The following is an 18,420-nucleotide window of genomic DNA, read 5'->3' as shown; positions in this document are numbered from 1 at the left end:
TGGGATGGATGTTAATTCCATTCCTTAGTTTCCAGCCAGCTGTGGGTTTGAATTGAATGAGACTCCCCAAAATATGGACATCCCCAAGTCTGCTCAATGTACCACTGAGGTTTCCATGGTTACAAAGAAAAGTGGTAGCATAGGAATTGGGAGTAAACCTATTCTGCTCCTCACGTTTGTCCTTCCATGAAATTAGATTGCGGCTCATTAATCTAACCTTAACTCCAGTTACTCACATTAGTTACATATTCCTCAAGGGCTTGACAACAATGTTGGAAAGTTATGTTACAGCCGCATAGAACTCTGATCAGATGCAATTTAGAGTATAGCGTTCAGTTTGGACTCAGTACCTCAGCAAAGATGGATTGGTCTTGGGCTAGCTTGCTCTTGCAGGTTCACTGGATTGATCCTAGGGCTGAAAGAGTTAATCAGTGAGGACAAGTTGCAGAGACTAGCCTTATGTACGACCTTCCCTTGTGTATAGAAGATTAAAGGGTGAAGTAATTGAATGTTTAAGGTGATAAAATAATTTGATGGGATTGATAGTGAAGAGGTATTACTGTATGGGTGGAGGAATGAACAACATGGAGTCATAACCTTCAAATTAGAGGTAATCTATGCAGGGAGAGTGCCAGGAAGCACGGCATTCCAGTGTTAGTGTCATAAGAGGTGCTGGTCTTGCCTGTTCCTTCCTTTTGATCCTTATTTGTTTTCCCATTCCTTGCTCTGTGTGTTTGCAGACATTTTGTGGTAACTGTAGTTCTGGATTTCCTGGAGCGCAGGCATTCACCGGGCCAAAGGTGGAGCAAATCGAACATGGCACTCCCGGAGCATCTGGTGTGGACCATTGTGAGAAGGTCAGTCTGCCTGCGAGGGCCACTCTTTAATTTCTAATCTTTCCACATGGAGGTGCTGGTGCTATCACCTGGAGTTCACTGCCCTGGCAGCTTCAGTGTCAGCAACTTGCAGAGCGTGTTTCCAAGGTTACTGCTTCCACCCCACTTCAAAGGTTGCCCAGACACAGGGACCCTCCTTCACCGGCCTTCCCTCAACCATTAGATGGCAGGTGACACTGTCAGAGGATTCACCCACATACAAGTCCCTCACTTTCCAAGACAGAACAATCCCCAGAGGCGTGGTTCAAGGACAGGACTCATCTCAACGATAGGAGGGTAAGTTTAAAAATGAGGAACAATGGTGGTCTGAAGAGATTTAGGATCATCTGTAAACATATCATTAAGATGTAATAGTCAGGTGCAAGGAAATAATCAATAAGGCCAACAGAATGAGTCCAATGATAGAACCTGAATATAAAAGGGGACAAAGGTTAGCTACAACAAAACAAAACCCTGGTTAGACTATATCTGGGTGCAATTTTGTCACCTCACCCAAGGAAGCATCTGCTGGTCTTGGAATTGGCGGATTCGCCACACAACATTACCAGTGCTCCAAGGTTAGATTATGAGGCAAGATCACACAAACTCAATTTACACTCCCTGGAATATACACTCCCTGGAATTGTTACTAGGTTTGTAATCCAGAGACCCAGGGTAATGCTTTGGGGATCCAGGTCCGAATCCCATCACGGCAAATGTTGAAATGTGAACTCAATAAAAATTTGGAATTAAAGTCTAATGATGACCATGTTAATTGTCATAAAAACCCATCTGGTTCCCTAATGTCCTTTAGGGAAGGAAATCTGCTGTCCTTACCTGGTCTGGCCTACATGTGACTCCAGAGCCACAGCACTGTGGTTGACTCTCTTAAATGCCCTCTGAAATGGTCTGGAAAGCTAGTCAGTTCGGGGCAATTAGGAATGGGCAATAAATGCTGGCCCAGCGATGCCCACATCCCATGAATGAATTTTTAAAAACTACTTAAAATGTTTGACAGCATCTGTGGAGAGCGAATGGAGCCAACGTTTCGAGTCTGGATGACCCTTCCTCGAATGCCGTTAGACTTGCTGTTTTTGTTTTAAATTCCAGATTCCAGCAATATTTTGCCTTTACATGGAATATTTCACAACGATGCACCCAACTAGTCCATATTCCTCCCATTCCATTGTCTTCACCTGTCTTTCAGCGTATCGTCTTTTCTCTCATGTACTTATCAAGTTTGCTTTTGAATGAATCTCACTTGCCGCAATCACTTCCCGTGGTAGCTGATTGCATATTCTAAACACTTTCTCAGTGGTGAAATGTGTCCTTATTTTCCGATTGGATTTATTAGTAATTATCTTGTTTTTATGACCCCTTAGTTTTGAATTTTCTAACAATTTGAAACATTCTCTCCACATCTGTCCAATCCATTCATAATTATAAAGATTTCAATCTGATGTCAGCTCGTAGTCATTTCCTTTCCAAAAGATAAAACCACAACTCTCAGTTCTGGTACCATTTTGTAAATCTTTTCTGCAATTCCGCTATTGTTCCTGTGTCCTCTTTGTGTTATGGAGATCAGATCTGTGCGCAATATTCCCAGGGTCAGACCTGTGGCTGCAATGCAAATATTGGAAATCTAGACAGTGAAAATGCAGCAGCTGCAATGGAATGGAATATTGGGAGCTGTGTATAATGGGCAGCTAATCCCAAATCTCCCACCACTGTTTTATTGTGCAGCGTAACCAGGATGCTATACACATTCGACATAACTTCTCTATTTTTGACTCTGAACCCTGAGAAGTAAATCCCATTTTCATTACATTGTTACTCATTACTTTCCCAGCTTGGGTCACTGTCTATGTGGAGTCTACGTTCTCCCCGTGTCTGTGTGGGTTTCCTCCGGGTGCTCCGGTTTCCTCCCTCTCTCCAAAGATGTGCGGGTTAGGTGGATTGGCCATGCTAAATTGCCCCTTAGTGTCAGGGCAACTCGCTAGGGTAAATGCATGGGGTTATGGGGATAGGGCGTGGGTGGGTTTGTGGTCACCGCAGACTCGATGGGCTGAATGGTCTCCTTCTGCACTTTATGATTCTATGATTCTAAACTGCGATGCTGCTTTCAGTGATTTCTTTACCGGTTTTCCTAAAGCCTTTTTCTCATTGACTGCATTTTTATTATCTAAAGTGCAGACAATGGGTGTTATTCTCCAGCCCTTCCTGTCAGAGGGATCTTCCGGTCCCACCAAAGGTGACCCCCCTGCCGCGGGTTCCCCAATGGCAGTGTGGACGAGGAATGTTAATTGTCATCAACGTGGCCGGGACCAGATCCCACCAACGGGATGACGAACTGCCTGGAAATCACTGAGGCGCTGGAGAATTACAACCAATATGCATCACCTCACACTTACTTATTTCATTTGCCACTTAACTGCCCATTCTACAACTTTTCTTCTGTCTTCTTGTACCATGTTGCAATTCCTCCTCAGTGTTAACTATATTCCCTAGTTTGGTTTCGTTTGGACATGTTAATATTGAGTTACTTGCTCTTAAATCTGAATCGTAAATGTAACTTATAAATAACAGTGGTCCCTTTGTTACACCAGTTTCTGTCTTCTCCAGTCTGAGTAACTACCCTTGATGACTGAGGAAGGTGCGTTTATAATGCGGTCAAACAGGTTGAGTGCGTAAACTCGCAAATCCTTCCAAACATGCCAATGGCTGGTGGACTTCTTCTGATCATCCACACTTGATATGGAGTGGTGCTCCTCAAACTCTAAATCCCTTAGAGGTGGGCTCTGGGGAGGCGGTCTTTGAGGGAGGTTCTTTGGGGTGGTGTTTTCTGAGGTTTTGTCTGCAAACATCAGTAGTTTCAATGTGTGTTAGCGCAGGAATCAACTCCAACTATGCTGATCTCGCCATCCCTGATATCACCTGCATTCCTGAAGGCAGATATCTACCATGTGTGTGCGGTAGCTCCTTCATCAGGTTAAGACTTGCTTCTGGGATGTTGAGACAGGAAGAGGTGATTTCATTGAGGTGCTTAGGATTTTAAAAGGAGTTAAAGAGTAAATGTTGTGGACTCTAGAACAAGAGACATCAACTAAAAATCAGAGCCAGGCAATTCAGGAGAGAAGTTAGAAAAGATGTCTTCATGCAAGGGGTGATGGAAGTCTAGTAAGTCAATTAATAATTAGAATCTGAGTTGATGGATCTTTTCCAGCCAAGGTTATTGAGGGAGTAGTAACCAAGATAGATGGATGAGGTTAAGGTACTTATTGAATAGCAGACAGGATCTAGAGGCTGAACGGCCTCTGCCTGTTCCTCTGGTCCTAGGTTCTGCCCATAGCCTCCAAGAGTGAATGAAGAGTCCTCTGCTGCAAGGATCATTGTTCTGCAGGTTTGTGAGGTGATCTATCTTCAGCCCCAGAAATGAGTGTCAGTTGGAATGTAACTGCTAGTGCCTCAATGTCAGTAAAACCCTGTATGCCTCGGAGCACTGATTGAAGCTTCATAACCAATGGCAAACCCTTTGTTGGGCCCAGGGAATTCTAAAAAATTCCCAGTTTTACATGCAGCAAAGGACAAGAAAAGACCAGTCGAGTGACCATCCCATTCGACGTGATGTAGCCTCATTCACAGTCTATCTCCTGCCTCGTCTCCCCCTTCCTCCTGCTTCAATATCACATTCCTTTGGGAGAGTTAAAACCAGAGGAAAATACTTGTCAGCAGTTGAAGATTCATCTCTCATCCTAAATCCATCCGGTGAGGAGATTGGAATAACTAGTCTGCCACCTCAATTCGTCACTACTCTGAGGAAGATCTTCTCTATGGGACAAGGAAAGTCTTGCTTCAAGTATTGACAAGGTGGATGTGGAAAGGATGTTTCTGCTTGTGGGTGAGTCCAGAACTAGGGGACATTGTTTTAAAATCGGGGTCACCCTTTCCGGACAGAGATGAGGGGAATTATTTTCTCTGAGGGTTGTGTGACGGTGGAATCGGGGTTATGAATATTTTTAAGATGGAGGTAAATAGATTCTTGTTAGGTAAGGGAATCAAGGGTTATTGGGGATAGATCAGAATGTGGAATTCGCAACACAAACCGATCAGCCATGATCTTATCAAAAGGCAGAGCAGACACAAGGGGCCGAATGGCCTTCTGATCCTATTTCGTATGTTATTACATCAAAGCATGGAGAGCAAACTTGGTCCTGTTCCTGTTCGCTGATAATAGAACTTCTCTTTCTCTTTCCTTCACAGTGCAAACAGCAGCAACGAGAACTCCCGAGGATAGAGGAGGAGATGGTATGTATCCTGAAACATCAAACTCTTATTATTACACTCGCTGCCCTTGTTCCTGTGGGTTTTCTGATGAGATCCCAGATGGTTAGGGCATGGGGTACAGCAGAGTCATTGTAGCTGCTCCCATTTCAGTCAATGACTTTACCTAAAGAGACTGGGTTGAATGTGGGACTCACTATCACATAGAATAGTTGTGGTGCATCGTATCAAGATGATTAAGAAGCTGGATAAACACATGAGAGAGAAATGAATAGAAGGACAGTGTAGTATGAAGGATTAACAGATGGGATATGTGAATGCATGATATTATAAATGATGATGGAGCACTGAGACAGTCAATTCTGTATTAGAGTCTCAAGAGAGAGGTTGGAGTCAGGCCCTGGAGCTACATGCCTACTCTTCAACCTGTTTGAATGTAGTAAAAAATTTAAAGCACATTCCAGGGTATATCTACCGTCTGTGTAAGAATCATGTCCCACACATAGGGTGGGATTTTACAGTCTCGCTCGAGCAAGATCAGAAATTCCCACCCGAGGTCAATGACATTTCCATTGTCCGCCCCTCGCCTGTTCCAATTCCGTGGTGGGCAAGGCGGTAGATTTCCGGCGATAGAGTCTAAGATAGAAGAACGCACCACACAACATGGTGACAGCGGCGGTGATATCAATGAAAGGAAACACACAGATGTTATCAAAGGAACCACCGGGTGAAGAAACCTTTGAAAGCAGCTCGAGAAATTTTGGCAATAGAAGAAGTCAACTGAAGAGAGACAACTATGATCATACACAGTGAGCAGGTACCCCCTTCCCCCGTTTGTTTGACTGCAGTGGAAATTATGGAAATGCCATTTTTTCTGGTACTGAGCTGTGTCAGGCCTTCATGGGAAAGAGCCAAAGTTTAAAGTTCGATCCTTCCGCTAGGCAGTAAGTTCAGTAGCAGAGGACATTCTCCTAAGGCAGGGTATGTAGAGGTGCGCTGAGGACTTTCATCCCTCAAATTGTTCTTTGTCATTTATATTAATGACATCTATGACTGTGTGGCCAAATTCCCCTCCAACTCAATTTTCAAGTTTGCTGACGACACCACCGTAGTGGGTCGGATCTCAAACAATGACGAGACAGAGTACAGGAATGGGATAAAGAATCTGGTGAACTGGTGCGGCAACAATAATCTCTCCCTCAATGTCAACAAAATGAAGGACATTGTCATCGACTTCAGGAAACATAGTGGAGAACATGCCCCTGTCTACATCAATGGGGACAAAGTAGAAAGGGTCGAGAGCTTCAAGTTTTTAGGTGTCCAGATCACCAACAACCTGTCCTGGTCCCCCCATGCCGACACTATAGTTAAGAAAGCCCACCGATGCCTCTACTTTCTCAGAAGACTAAGGAAATTTGGCATGTCAACAACTTATACAGGTGCATCATGGAAAGCATTCTTACTGGTTGGATCACAGCTTGGTATGACTCCTGCTCTACCCAAGACTACAAGAAACTATAAAAAGTCATGAATGTAGCCCAATCCATCACGCAAACCAACCTCCCGTCCATTGACTCTGTCTACATTTCCCACTGCCTTGACAAAGCAGCCAGCATAATTAAGGACCCCACGCACCCCGGACATTCTCTCTTCCGCCTTCTTCCGTCAGGAAAAAGATACAAAAGTCTGAGGTCATGTACCAACCGACTCAAGAACAGCTTCTTCCCTGCTGCTGTCAGATTTTGAATGGCCTTACCTTGCATTAAATTGATCTTTCTCTACACCCTAACAGTGACTGTAACACTACATTCTGCACTCTCTCATTTCCTTCTCTATGAAAGGTATGCTCTGTCTGTGCAACGCGCAAAAAACAATTCTTTTCATTGTATGCTAATACTTGTGACAATAATAAATCAAATCAAAATCAAATTAATGATTTGGATGGGAATTTAGGAAGCATGGTTAGTAGGTTTGCAGATGACACCAAGCTTGTTGGCATAGAGAGAGATTTTTTTTTTAAAAAGTTACTCACCTCAGTGAATCGGCCTCATTGCGTCTTGGAAGTGCAGCAGAGAGGGAGAGATTCGCGAGAGGAGTGCTGCGGGTAAGCGCTGTTATTTTTAACTTACTTTTTCGCGGGTTTTTTCTTTAAAAATATCTAAACCCGGAAGTGGTCGCGCAGGGAGGTCTCGGAGAGAGAGATTTTTTTTTTCCCCAATAAATTGGAACAGAGAGGAATCCCGATACTCTACACTTGTAGAGTATCCCACCCTCCCTCCTCCTCTAACCTAAAAAAAAAGACCCAGTGAGAGCAGGGCTTTGGAGAAAACAGGAGGAGGAAAGGTAAGTTTAAAATTTTCATTCACTTTTTTTTTCCCTGTGTGTTTAAAGGGGCAATTATGAGTGTGAGGCCAGTATGTTGTTCCCAATGTAGGATGTGGGAGGTCCTGGAGGCTCCTAGCCTCCCGGACGACCATATCTGTGCTGGGTGTGTTGAGCTGCGGTTCCTAAGGGACCATGTTAGGGAACTGGAATTGCAGCTCGAGGACCTTCGCCGGGTTAGGGATAGTGAGGAGGTCATTGACAGGAGCTATCGGCAGGTGGTCACACCGGGACCACGGGAGGAGGGTAACTGGGTAACAGTGAGGAAGGAGAAAGCTCGGTTGATGGTGAGCACCCCGGTGGATGTGCCCCTTAATAATAAGTACTCCTGTCTGAGTACTACTGGGGTGGACAGCCCACCTGGGGGAAGCAGCGGTGGCAGTGTCTCTGGAGCTGAGCCTGGCCCAGTAGTGCAAAAGGGTAAGGAAAGGAGGGTAGTGCTAATTGGGGACTCTACGGTGAGGGGGTCAGATAGGCGTTTTTGCGGACACAGACGGGACTCTCGGATGGTGGTTTGCCTCCCTGGTGCAGGGGTCCGGGATGTCTCTGGTTGAGTCCCAGAAATCCTGAAGGGGGAGGGAGAGGAGCCGAAGGTCGTGATGCATATAGGTACTGCTGACATAGGTAGGAAGAGGGAAGGGGTCATGAAAAGAGAATATAGGGAGTTAGGTAGACAGCTGAGAAAGAGGAATGCAAAGGTAGTAATCTCGGGATTGCTGCCTGTGCCGCGGGAGAGTGAGAACAGGAATTGGTGGAGAATGAATGCGTGGCTGAGGGACTGGAGCAAGGGACAAGGATTTGGGTACTTGGATCATTGGGACCTCTTTAGGGGCAGGTGTGACCTGTTTAAAAAAGACGGGTGGCACTTGAATCCCAGGGGGACCAATATCCTGGCGGGAAGGTTGGCTAAGGCTTCTGGAGAGACTTTAAACTAGAAAGGTTGGGGGGAGGGAATCGAAATGAGGGGACTGAGAGCGAGGAGGTTAGCTCGCAAATAGATAAGGAATGTAAACAGGGTAAGAGGGAGGTTAGACGAGTGATGGAGAAGGGAAGTGCTCAGGCTGAAGGTCTGAGATGTGTCTATTTTAATGCCAGGAGTGTAGTGAATAAAGTGGATGAGCTTAGAGCGTGGATTGCTGCTTCGAATTGTGATGTGGTGGCCATTACGGAGACTTGGATGTCTCAGGGACAGGACTGGGTGCTTCAGGTGCCGGGTTTTAGATGTTTCAGGAAGGACAGGGAGGGAGGCAAGAGAGGGAGGGGAGTGGCACTGTTGATCAGGGATAGTGTCACGGCTGTAGAGAAGGTGGACGCCGTGGAGGGATTGACTACGGAGTCTCTGTGGGTGGAGGTTAGGAACAGGAAGGGGTCAGTAACGTTGCTGGGTGTTTTCTATAGGCCGCCCAATAGTAACAGAGATGTTGAGGAGCAGATGGGGAAACAGATCCTGGAGAGATGTAGGAATAACAGAGTTGTCGTGATGGGAGATTTTAATTTCCCAAACATAGATTGGAATATCCCTAGGGCTAGGGGTTTGGATGGAGAGGAGTTTGTTAGGTGTGTCCAGGAGAGTTTCCTGACACAGTATGTGGATAAGCCTACTAGAGGAGAGGCTGTACTTGATCTGGTGCTGGCTAATGAACCTGGACAGGTGGAGGATCTCTCGGTGGGTGAGCATCTTGGGGATAGCGATCATAATTCTATCTCCTTCACGATAGCATTGGAAAGAGATAGGATCAGGCAGGCTAGGAAAGTGTTTCTCTGGAGTAAAGGGAAATACAGTGTCATCAGGGAGGAAATTAGACGGGTAAATTGGAAGGAGGCATTCTTGGGGAAAAGTACCGAAGGAAAGTGGAGGATTTTCAAGGAATGTTTGTCTGGAGCTCTGCATGACAACGTTCCGATGAGACAGGGGGGTGTTGGTAGGGTACGGGAACCGTGGTGCACGAAGGTTGTGATGAACCTGGTGAATAAGAAAAGAGAGGCGTACAGAAGGTTCAGAGAGCTAGGAGGTGTTAAGGATTTAGAGGAGTATACGGGATGTAGGAAGGAGCTTAAGAAGGAAATTAGGAGAGCGAGAAGGGGTCATGAGAAGGCCTTGGCGGGTAAGATTAAGGAGAATCCCAAGGCTTTCTACAAATATGTCAAGAGAAAAAGGATGAGATGTGAAGGCATAGGACCCTTAAAAGGTGAAGGGGGAAAAGTTTGTGCGGAACCGTTAGAAATGGCGGAGCTGCTTAATGAATACTTTACCTCGGTATTCACGGTGGAAAGGGATCTGGGTGGTTGTACTGCTGGTTTGCGGTGGACAGAAAGGATCGAGCATGTGGACATAAAGAAAGAGGATGTGTTGGAACTATTGAATGGCATCAAGGTTGGTAAGTCGCCGGGACCGGATGGGATGTACCCCAGGTTACTGTGGGAGGCGAGGGAGGAGATTGCGGAGCCTTTGGCGATGATCTTTGCATCGTCGATGGAGACGGGAGAGGTTCCGGAGGATTGGAGGATTGCAGATGTGGTCCCTATATTCAAGAAAGGGAACAGGGACAGCCCGGGAAATTACCGACCGGTGAGTCTAACCTCAGTGGTTGGTAAGTTGATGGAGAGGATCCTGAGAGACAGGATTTATGATCATCTAGAGAAGTTTAGTATGATCAAAAGTAGTCAGCACGGCTTTGTCAAGGGCAGGTCGTGCCTTACGAGCCTGATTGAGTTCTTTGAAAATGTGACCAAACACATTGACGAAGGAAGAGCGGTGGATGTGATCTATATGGACTTCAGCAAGGCGTTCGATAAGGTCCCCCATGCAAGACTTCTTGAGAAAGTGAGAGGGCATGGGATCCAAGGGGCTGTTGCCTTGTGGATCCAGAACTGGCTTGCCTGCAGAAGGCAGAGAGTGGCTGTGGAGGGGTCTTTCTCTGCATGGAGGTCAGTGACCAGCGGAGTGCCCCAGGGATCTGTTCTGGGACCCTTGCTGTTTGTCATTTTCATAAATGACCTGGATGAGGAAGTGGAGGGATGGGTTGGTAAGTTTGCTGACGACACCAAGGTAGGTGGTGTTGTGGATAGTTTGGAGGGATGTCAGAAGTTGCAGCGAGACATAGATAGAATGCAAGACTGGGCGGAGAAGTGGCAGATGGACTTCAACCCGGATAAGTGTGTGGTGATCCATTTTGGCAGATCCAATGGGATGAAGCAGCAGTATAATATGAAGGGTACCATTCTTAGCAGTGTAGAGGATCAGAAGGACCTTGGGGTCCGGGTCCATAGGACTCTTAAATCGGCCTCGCAGGTGGAGGATGCGGTCAAGAAGGCGTACGGCGTACTGGCCTTCATTAATCGAGGGATTGAGTTTAGGAGTCGGGAGATAATGCTGCAGCTTTATAGGACCCTGGTTAGACCCCACTTGGAGTACTGCGCGCAGTTCTGGTCACCTCATTACAGGAAAGATGTTGAAGCCATTGAAAGGGTGCAGAGGAGATTTACAAGGATGTTGCCTGGTTTGGGGGGCATGCCTTATGAGGATAGGTTGAGGGAGCTTGGTCTCTTCTCCCTGGAGAGACGAAGGATGAGAGGTGACCTGATAGAGGTTTACAAGATGTTGAGAGGTTTGGATAGGGTAGACTCTCAGAGGCTATTTCCAAGGGCTGAAATGGTTGCTACGAGAGGACACAGGTTTAAGGTGCTGGGGGGTAGGTACAGAGGAGATGTCAGGGGTAAGTTTTTCACTCAGAGGGTGGTGGGTGAGTGGAATCGGCTGACGTCGGTGGTGGTGGAGGCAAACTCGTTGGGGTCTTTTAAGAGACTTCTGGATGAGTACATGGGATTTAATGGGATTGAGGGCTATAGATAGGCCTAGAGGTGGGGATGTGATCGGCGCAACTTGTGGGCCGAAGGGCCTGTTTGTGCTGTGGCTTTCTATGTTCTATGTTCTATAGTGGACAGTGAAGAAGGTTATCTAGGATTGCAATGGGATCTTGATCAATTGAGCCAATGGGCTGACGAATGGCAGATGGAGTTTAATTTAGATAAATGCAAGGTGATGCATTTTGGAACATCGAATTGGGGCAGGACTTACACAGTTAATAACATAAGAACTAGGAGCAGGAGTAGGCCATCTGGCCCCTCGAGCCTGCTCCGCTATTCAATAAGATCATGGCTGATCTTTTTGTGGACTCAGCTCCACTTACCCGCCCGCTCACCATAACCCTTAATTCCTTTACTGTTCAAAAATTTATCTATTCTTGCCTCAAATGAGGTAGCCTCAACTGCTTCACTGGGCAGGGAATTCCACAGATTCTCAATCCTTTGTATGAAGGAGTTCCTCCTCAACTCAGTCCTAAATCTGCTTCCCCTTATTTTGAGGCGATGCCCCCTAGTTCTAGTTTCACCCGCCAGTGGAAACAACTTCCCTGCTTCTATCTTATCTATTCCCTTCATAATCCTCTATGTTTCTATGAGATCTCCCCTCATTCTTCGGAATTCCAATGGGTATAGCCCCAGTCTACTCAGTCTCTCCTCATAAGCCAACCCTCTCAACTCCAGAATTAACCTAGTGAATCTCCTCTGCACCCCCTTCAGTGCCAGTATATCCTTTCTCAAGTAAGGAGACCAAAACTGTACACAGTACTCCAGGTGTGGCCTCACCAGCACCTTATACAGCTGCAACATAATCTCGCTGTTTTTAAACTCCATCCCTCTAGCAATGAAGGACAAAATTCCATTTGCCTTCGTAATTACCTGCTGCACCTGCAAACCAACTCCTTGAGATTCCTGCACAAGGACACCCAGGTCCCTCTGCACAGCAGCATGCTGCAATTTTTTACCATTTAAATAATAGTCCATTTTGCTGTTATTCCTACCAAAATGGATGGCCTCACATTGACCAACATTGTACTCCATCTGCCAGACCCTCGCCCACTCACTTAGACTATCTATATCCCTTTGCAGACTTTCAGTGTCCTCTGCACACTTTGCTCTTCCACCCATCTTAGCGTCATCTGTGAATTTTGACACACTACACTTGGTCCCCAACTCCAAATCATCTATGTAAATCGTAACCAATGGTGGGGCATTGGGGAGATTTATAGAACAAAGATTGAGGAGTACAGGTACAGAGCTCCTTGAAAGTAGAGTCACAGGTGGGCAGAGTGGTGAAGAAGGCATTCAGCATGCTTGTTTTCATTGGTCAGAACATTGAATACGGGAGTTGGGACGTCTTGTTGAAATTGTACAAGACATTGGTAAGGCCACACTTGGAATAATGTGTACAGTTCTGGTCACCCTATTATAGAAAGGGTATTATTAGACTGGGAAAAGTGCAGAAAAGACTTACCAGGATGCTACCGGGACTTGATGGTGTGAGTTATAAGGAGAGGCTGGATAGACTGGGGCATTTTTTCTCTGAAGCGTAGGAGGCTTAAGGGTGATCTTATAGAGGTCTATAAAATAATGAGGGACATAGATACGGTAGATAGTCAAAATCTTTTCCCAATGGTAGGGAATTCTAAAACTAGAGGGCATAGGTTTAAGGTGAGAGGGGAGAGATACAAAACGGTCCAAAGGGGCAATTGTTTCACAGTAAGAAGTCTAACAACACCAGGTTAAAGTCCAACAGGTTTATTTGGTAGCAAAAGCCACGAGCTTTCGGAACAGGCTGTCCCTTCGTCGGGTGGGTGGGAGTTCTGATTACAAACAAGGCACAAAGACACAAACTCAATTTACATGAATAATGATTGGAATGTGAGTCTTTACAGCTAATCGGGAACGGCAACACAGACACGGGCAACCCCGGACAGTCGGGAATGTGTCAGCAGAGGAACTGAAAATTGTTGATAATCAGAACCATTTGTTTTGGTTTTATTTTCTAGCCGAACCATAGGGAGTGCGGATATCCAGGCCTTCCTGGGATGCCTGGACCTCCAGGTGAAACAGGTGTGAAAGGAGAACAGGTAAGGACATAGTGATGTAAAGAGGCAATGCTGATGATAGAAAGGAGATGAGCCTCGAACTGCGAGAAAGACAAAGGAGTCTGAATTAACCAAGAAAGGGGAAAAAGGTCAGAGTGAAAAACCTGAAAGAAAATGTGTCTCATTTGTGTCTCATTGTTCAGACCAGCACAGGTTTGCTGGGCTTGGTTACAGTCCAGCAAGAGCTGTTTGGACAAGTCTTTCACCTCCATCCTCCCTTCTCCTCTCAAGCTTCTCAGAACTTTCTTGCCCTCTTCATCCTTTGCTGCAGCCACTCGCTCTCCTTCTCCTTCCTGCAGTTGAACATTGGAACAGGAGGAGGCCATTCAACCCCTCACGTTGTCTGCTACTCAATGAGATCATTGTCCCTCTGTACCCAAACTCCATCCATATCCCTTCATACCCTTGGTTAGCAAAAAGCCTATCAATCTCCGCTTATAATTATTGATTGAAGTGTCTCCCAATTTCCCTTCTGAATGGCCCCTCATGATTTTAAGGTTATGACCTCTTCTCCTGAATATCCACACCAGTGAGAAATGATCCTTTCAAACCAGTCCCTCAATTTGTTTCAAATCCCTCAATCAAAGCACCCATTAACTTTCTGTAGTTCGGGAAACATAAGACTTGACTGCATGATCTCACCTCACTGCCTCACCTCTCATCCTCACTGGGTTAAATTGAAGATTCTTTGTTTCACCTTCCACAGAATCCTCCAGTGGTTCGACTCAAATATTCTGAAAAATCCATAGACTTCTGAATTGTGAACTCGTGACCATCACTGCCTGTTACATTATCTAACCTGCTTTCCTCTTCTCTTCCTCCTGCCTCTTACCTTGTTTCTCACCACTAGCTGAGAAAAAAATCTGTAAGTGGGAAGGAAGAGCTACAGTCACTGTGGGGTATACAGGGGGAGGAGATACAAGGCTGATCCCGGTCTCCGAGTGAAGAGGAAGAGACTGGAGAGACTTCAGGATGGATTTCCGAGTCTCAGAAAATTCAGGAATGGGTGTGAGAGTTGCCAAAGTTGAGGTCGCAGGATCATAAATTTAAATTTTCCCTCTCACAGAGGAGCCCACGCATCTTCCCATGGATGGGGAAAGGTTCCAATTGGGTTCCGAGATGTGACCCCTCATGCATGGCCTCTGACATTGGGATCACCGTTGACAGGCTGAGGGGAAACTTGGATTTAGTGTTCCACGGTATTTTCGTTGGGTTAGGTGGGCTTTGGAAGCTTTGATAAGAGGTTTGGGAGATCTGTGGGAAAACCTGGTGAGGAATCCAGAACATTCTGACAGGTTAAGTACAGTGATTGGCCATGCTAAATTGTCCCTTAGAGTCCCAAGATGTGAAGGCTAGGGGATTAGAGGGGTAAATATGTGGGGTTACGCGGTTAGGGCGGTGAGGGGGAGGTGGGTAGACCTGGGTAGGAGGCTCTGTCAAAGAGTTGGTGCAGTCTCGATGGGTCAAATGGCCTCCTTCTGGACTGTAGGGGTCCTATGGTTCTATGGTATGACTGTAAGTGACAGGTTAGGGTCAGAAACTGCCCCAACGAGAGTTCCTGAGCCTGAGTCAAAAATCTAGCCCTTGGACTATTTAACCAGGGTAGGAGGCGACTGAGGACTGAGTTGAAAGAAATGTAGAAGATAAGTATGGAAAAAGATAACCTAGAGAAACTAAACTGTAAAAATCAAACCAGTGAAAACTAATTTTAGGAGCGACAGCGGAAAACTTCTCCTCGGAACGGTGAGCGGGCAGTAGGAATGTTCTGGATAAATGAATGAAGATGGTCTTCCTCATCTTGCCCACCTTATGGTAACACAGAAATGCACAGAAGCAACACAGGGCTAATTTTTACTAATAAGAAACATTGATCTTTCTGCAGGGTTCCCCAGGTCTCCGAGGATATGCTGGACCCCCAGGACCACCTGTAAGTATTACTGCCCAGGCTGGAGTCGAACATACACTCACACTCTGTGAGAATTGGTCACTCAATTCCTCCCTCAGAACATCTTCACCCAATCACTGGCTGAACGCACAACCAGAAATCTCATCCATACAGAGAACCCCACCCCCAGAGAACCCCACCCCCACACACAGAGAACCCCACCCCCACACACACAGAACCCCATCCCCACACACACAGAACCCCACCCCCAGAGAACCCCACCCCACACACAGAGAACCCCACCCCCACACACAGAGAACCCTACCCCCACACACAGAGAACCCCACCCCCACACACAGAGAACCCCACCCCCACACACAGAGAACCCCACCCCCACACACACAGAACCCCACACCCAGAGAACCCCACCCCCACACACACAGAACCCCACCCCCCACACACAGAGAACCCCACCCCCCACACATAGAGACCCCACTTCCACACACAGAGAACCCCACCCCCACACACAGAGAACCCAACCCCCACAGATAGGGCACTCCACCCCACTCACACACACACGCAGCCACAATCTGTCCCATTCTAATGGCTGAGAGAATGACCAAAGGGTTACTGTAGAGTAATGAAGGAGTATCTGTGTTCAGTGTCGGAAGGGTCAGTAACCAGACGATGTAGATTTAAGATAATTGTCAGCAGGAGCAGAGAGGAGAGCAGGGTTGTTTCCCACGGTGAGTTTTCATGTTCTGGAGTGGGCGACCAAATCATCTGGGACACAAGATTCAAACCAGGTCAAACGGGTGATCGACGGCAGATGAAGTTCAGTGTGGAGAAGTGTGAGGTGATGCATTTTGGTAGGAAGAACATGGAGAGACAATATAAAACTCCTCTAAAGGGAGTGCGGGAGCAGAGGGAGCTGGGTGTATCTGTACATAAATCATTGAAGGTGGCAGGACAGGTGGAGAGCGCGGTTAATTAATCCCTCGATGAACTTTATGGATGTATCCTGTTTTCCCCTCCAATTTCAGCAGAATTTGGCACTAATTGACTGTTCCTCTCTCTTTAGGGCCCCTCTGGATTCCCCGGTGGTCCCGGATCCTCAGGCCTACCTGTAAGTATCCACTCAGCAAAGTGTCCTTTTGATTTTGAGTGGCAGGCGGGACTGGAAAATCCTGGCCATTGTCTCACTTTGCGAATACATCTGAAACAGATTTACTCCTCGTCTCCTCCTTCACCAACTTTCTGTGAGACATTTGTACCTTCCTCTCCTCTCCCCTCTCCTCACCTCCCCTCCCCTCCTCTCCCCTCTCCCTCTCCCCTCTCCCTCTCCCCTCTACCTCCCCCCTCTCACCTCTCCCCTCTCCCCTCTTCCTGTCCCTCTACCTCTCCCCTCACCCTCTCTCCCCACCCTCTCCCCTCACCCTCTCCCCTCCCCTCCCAACCCTCCCCCCCTCCCTCACCTCCCCTTTCTCTCCCTCCCCTCTCTCTCCCCTCCCCCTATCCCTCCCCTCCCTCTCCCTCCCTTTCCCTTCCCTCTCCTTTCCCTCTCCCTCCCTTCCCTCTCCCTCCCTTCTCCCTCCCCTCTCCCTCCCCTCCCCTCTCCCTCCCCTCCGCTCTCCCTCCCCTCCCTCTCCCTCCCCTCCCTCTCCCTCCCGCTCCCTTCTCCTCCCCTCCCTTCTTCCATCCTTTCCCTGAGTCCGAGTTTGCTGTTTATCTGGCAGCTGCTGAGAATAGATGCAGTAAGATTGGGAAACCTCCTGTTTCTCTCAGCCCCGATTCACCACCTCTGAACACCCTGAAGTGATTTATATCATAAGTGATTTATGAAGTCACTTCATAAAATCAGAAAGACAGCAGCAAATTTGTGCGCAGCAAGCTCCCGCAGACAGCAGGTGATAAGCAGAAGAGCATGTTGAAGGATAACTATCGGCCAAGACACAGATCTACCCCACCCCCAGTGCCATGTGACCTTCTCCAGCTGCGAGACGGAAAATAGGCTGGTTCTTGCACACCTCGTATGTCAGCACTGGGAGTGATGACCTGGATTTTTGGGAAACAGGCCCTGGAGTGACCCTCTTTCCGAGGGACCTGAAACCATCACTATCAAACTCAGAAACATGCATGCTGTCACCGAGTCACGGCTGATGTAGAGGCTGTGGGGTAGATCTGCAGGAAGCTGTGAGGTACCGATGCACTCTCGCTGCTCCTTTCATTGAGGGGTGGCCCTTTCTTTACCTGGTTTTAAACCTGGGCCCAATGAAGCCTCCCTCTCGATGGGGCCGGTGGCTCTGGCTTCACGGTGCTGCAGCTGGGCAGAAACCAGCCCAAGGAATGCCCACCCTGATTATTCAGCACCAGAGACTCGGTGACTTGAGACAGAGTCAGGTGAGTCCAGGGTAATGAAGAAACATAGAAGATAGGGGCAGGGGGAGGCCATTTGGCCCTTCGAGCCTGTTCTGCCATTCATTACTATCATGGCTGATCATCCAACTCAATAGCCCAATCCTGCTTTCTCCCCATAACCTTTGATCCCATTCGCCCCAAGTGCTATATCCAGCCGCCTCTTGAATACATTCAATGTTTTGGCATCAACTCCTTCCTGTGGTAATGAATTCCACAGGCTCACCACTCTTTGGGTGAAGAAATGTCTCCTCATCTCCATCCTAAATGGTCTACCCCGAATCCTCAGACTGTGACCCCCTGGTTCTGGACTCCCCCACCATCGGGAACATCCTCCCTGCATCTACCCTGTCTAATCCTGTTAGAATTTTATAAGTCTCTATGAGATCCCCCCTCATTCGTCTGAACTCCAGTGAAAACAATCCTAATCGAGTCAATCTCTCCTCATACATCAGTCCCACCATCCCCGGAATCAGCCTGATAAACCTTTGCTGCACTCCCTGAAGAGCAAGAACATCCTTCCTCAGAGAAGGAGACCAAAACTGTATACAATATTCTGGGTGTGGCTTCACCAAGGCCCTGTATAATTGCAACAACACATCCTGCTCCTGTA

The 18,420-nt window shown here is 47.2% G+C and overlaps 1 protein-coding gene across 3 annotated transcripts in view; it reads left to right on the top strand.

Annotated features, from left to right (window-relative positions):
• Window positions 1-18,420, top strand: part of col16a1 (collagen, type XVI, alpha 1) — a 425,594-nt gene that overhangs the window by 341,534 nt on the left and 65,640 nt on the right. For all 3 annotated transcript variants that reach the window (XM_078237703.1, XM_078237702.1, XM_078237701.1), the window contains 5 exons: window positions 741-857; window positions 5,136-5,180; window positions 13,409-13,489; window positions 15,390-15,434; window positions 16,474-16,518. In XM_078237703.1, the coding sequence (XP_078093829.1) occupies window positions 741-857; window positions 5,136-5,180; window positions 13,409-13,489; window positions 15,390-15,434; window positions 16,474-16,518 (333 nt within the window). The remainder of the gene's footprint in view (window positions 1-740; window positions 858-5,135; window positions 5,181-13,408; window positions 13,490-15,389; window positions 15,435-16,473; window positions 16,519-18,420) is intronic.

Source organism: Mustelus asterias, chromosome 21, assembly GCF_964213995.1.
Source record: "Mustelus asterias chromosome 21, sMusAst1.hap1.1, whole genome shotgun sequence".
NCBI classification, from domain to species: domain Eukaryota; kingdom Metazoa; phylum Chordata; class Chondrichthyes; order Carcharhiniformes; family Triakidae; genus Mustelus; species Mustelus asterias.
Note: the sequence above shows the minus strand (reverse complement) of the source record. Positions and strands in the feature narration are given on the sequence as shown.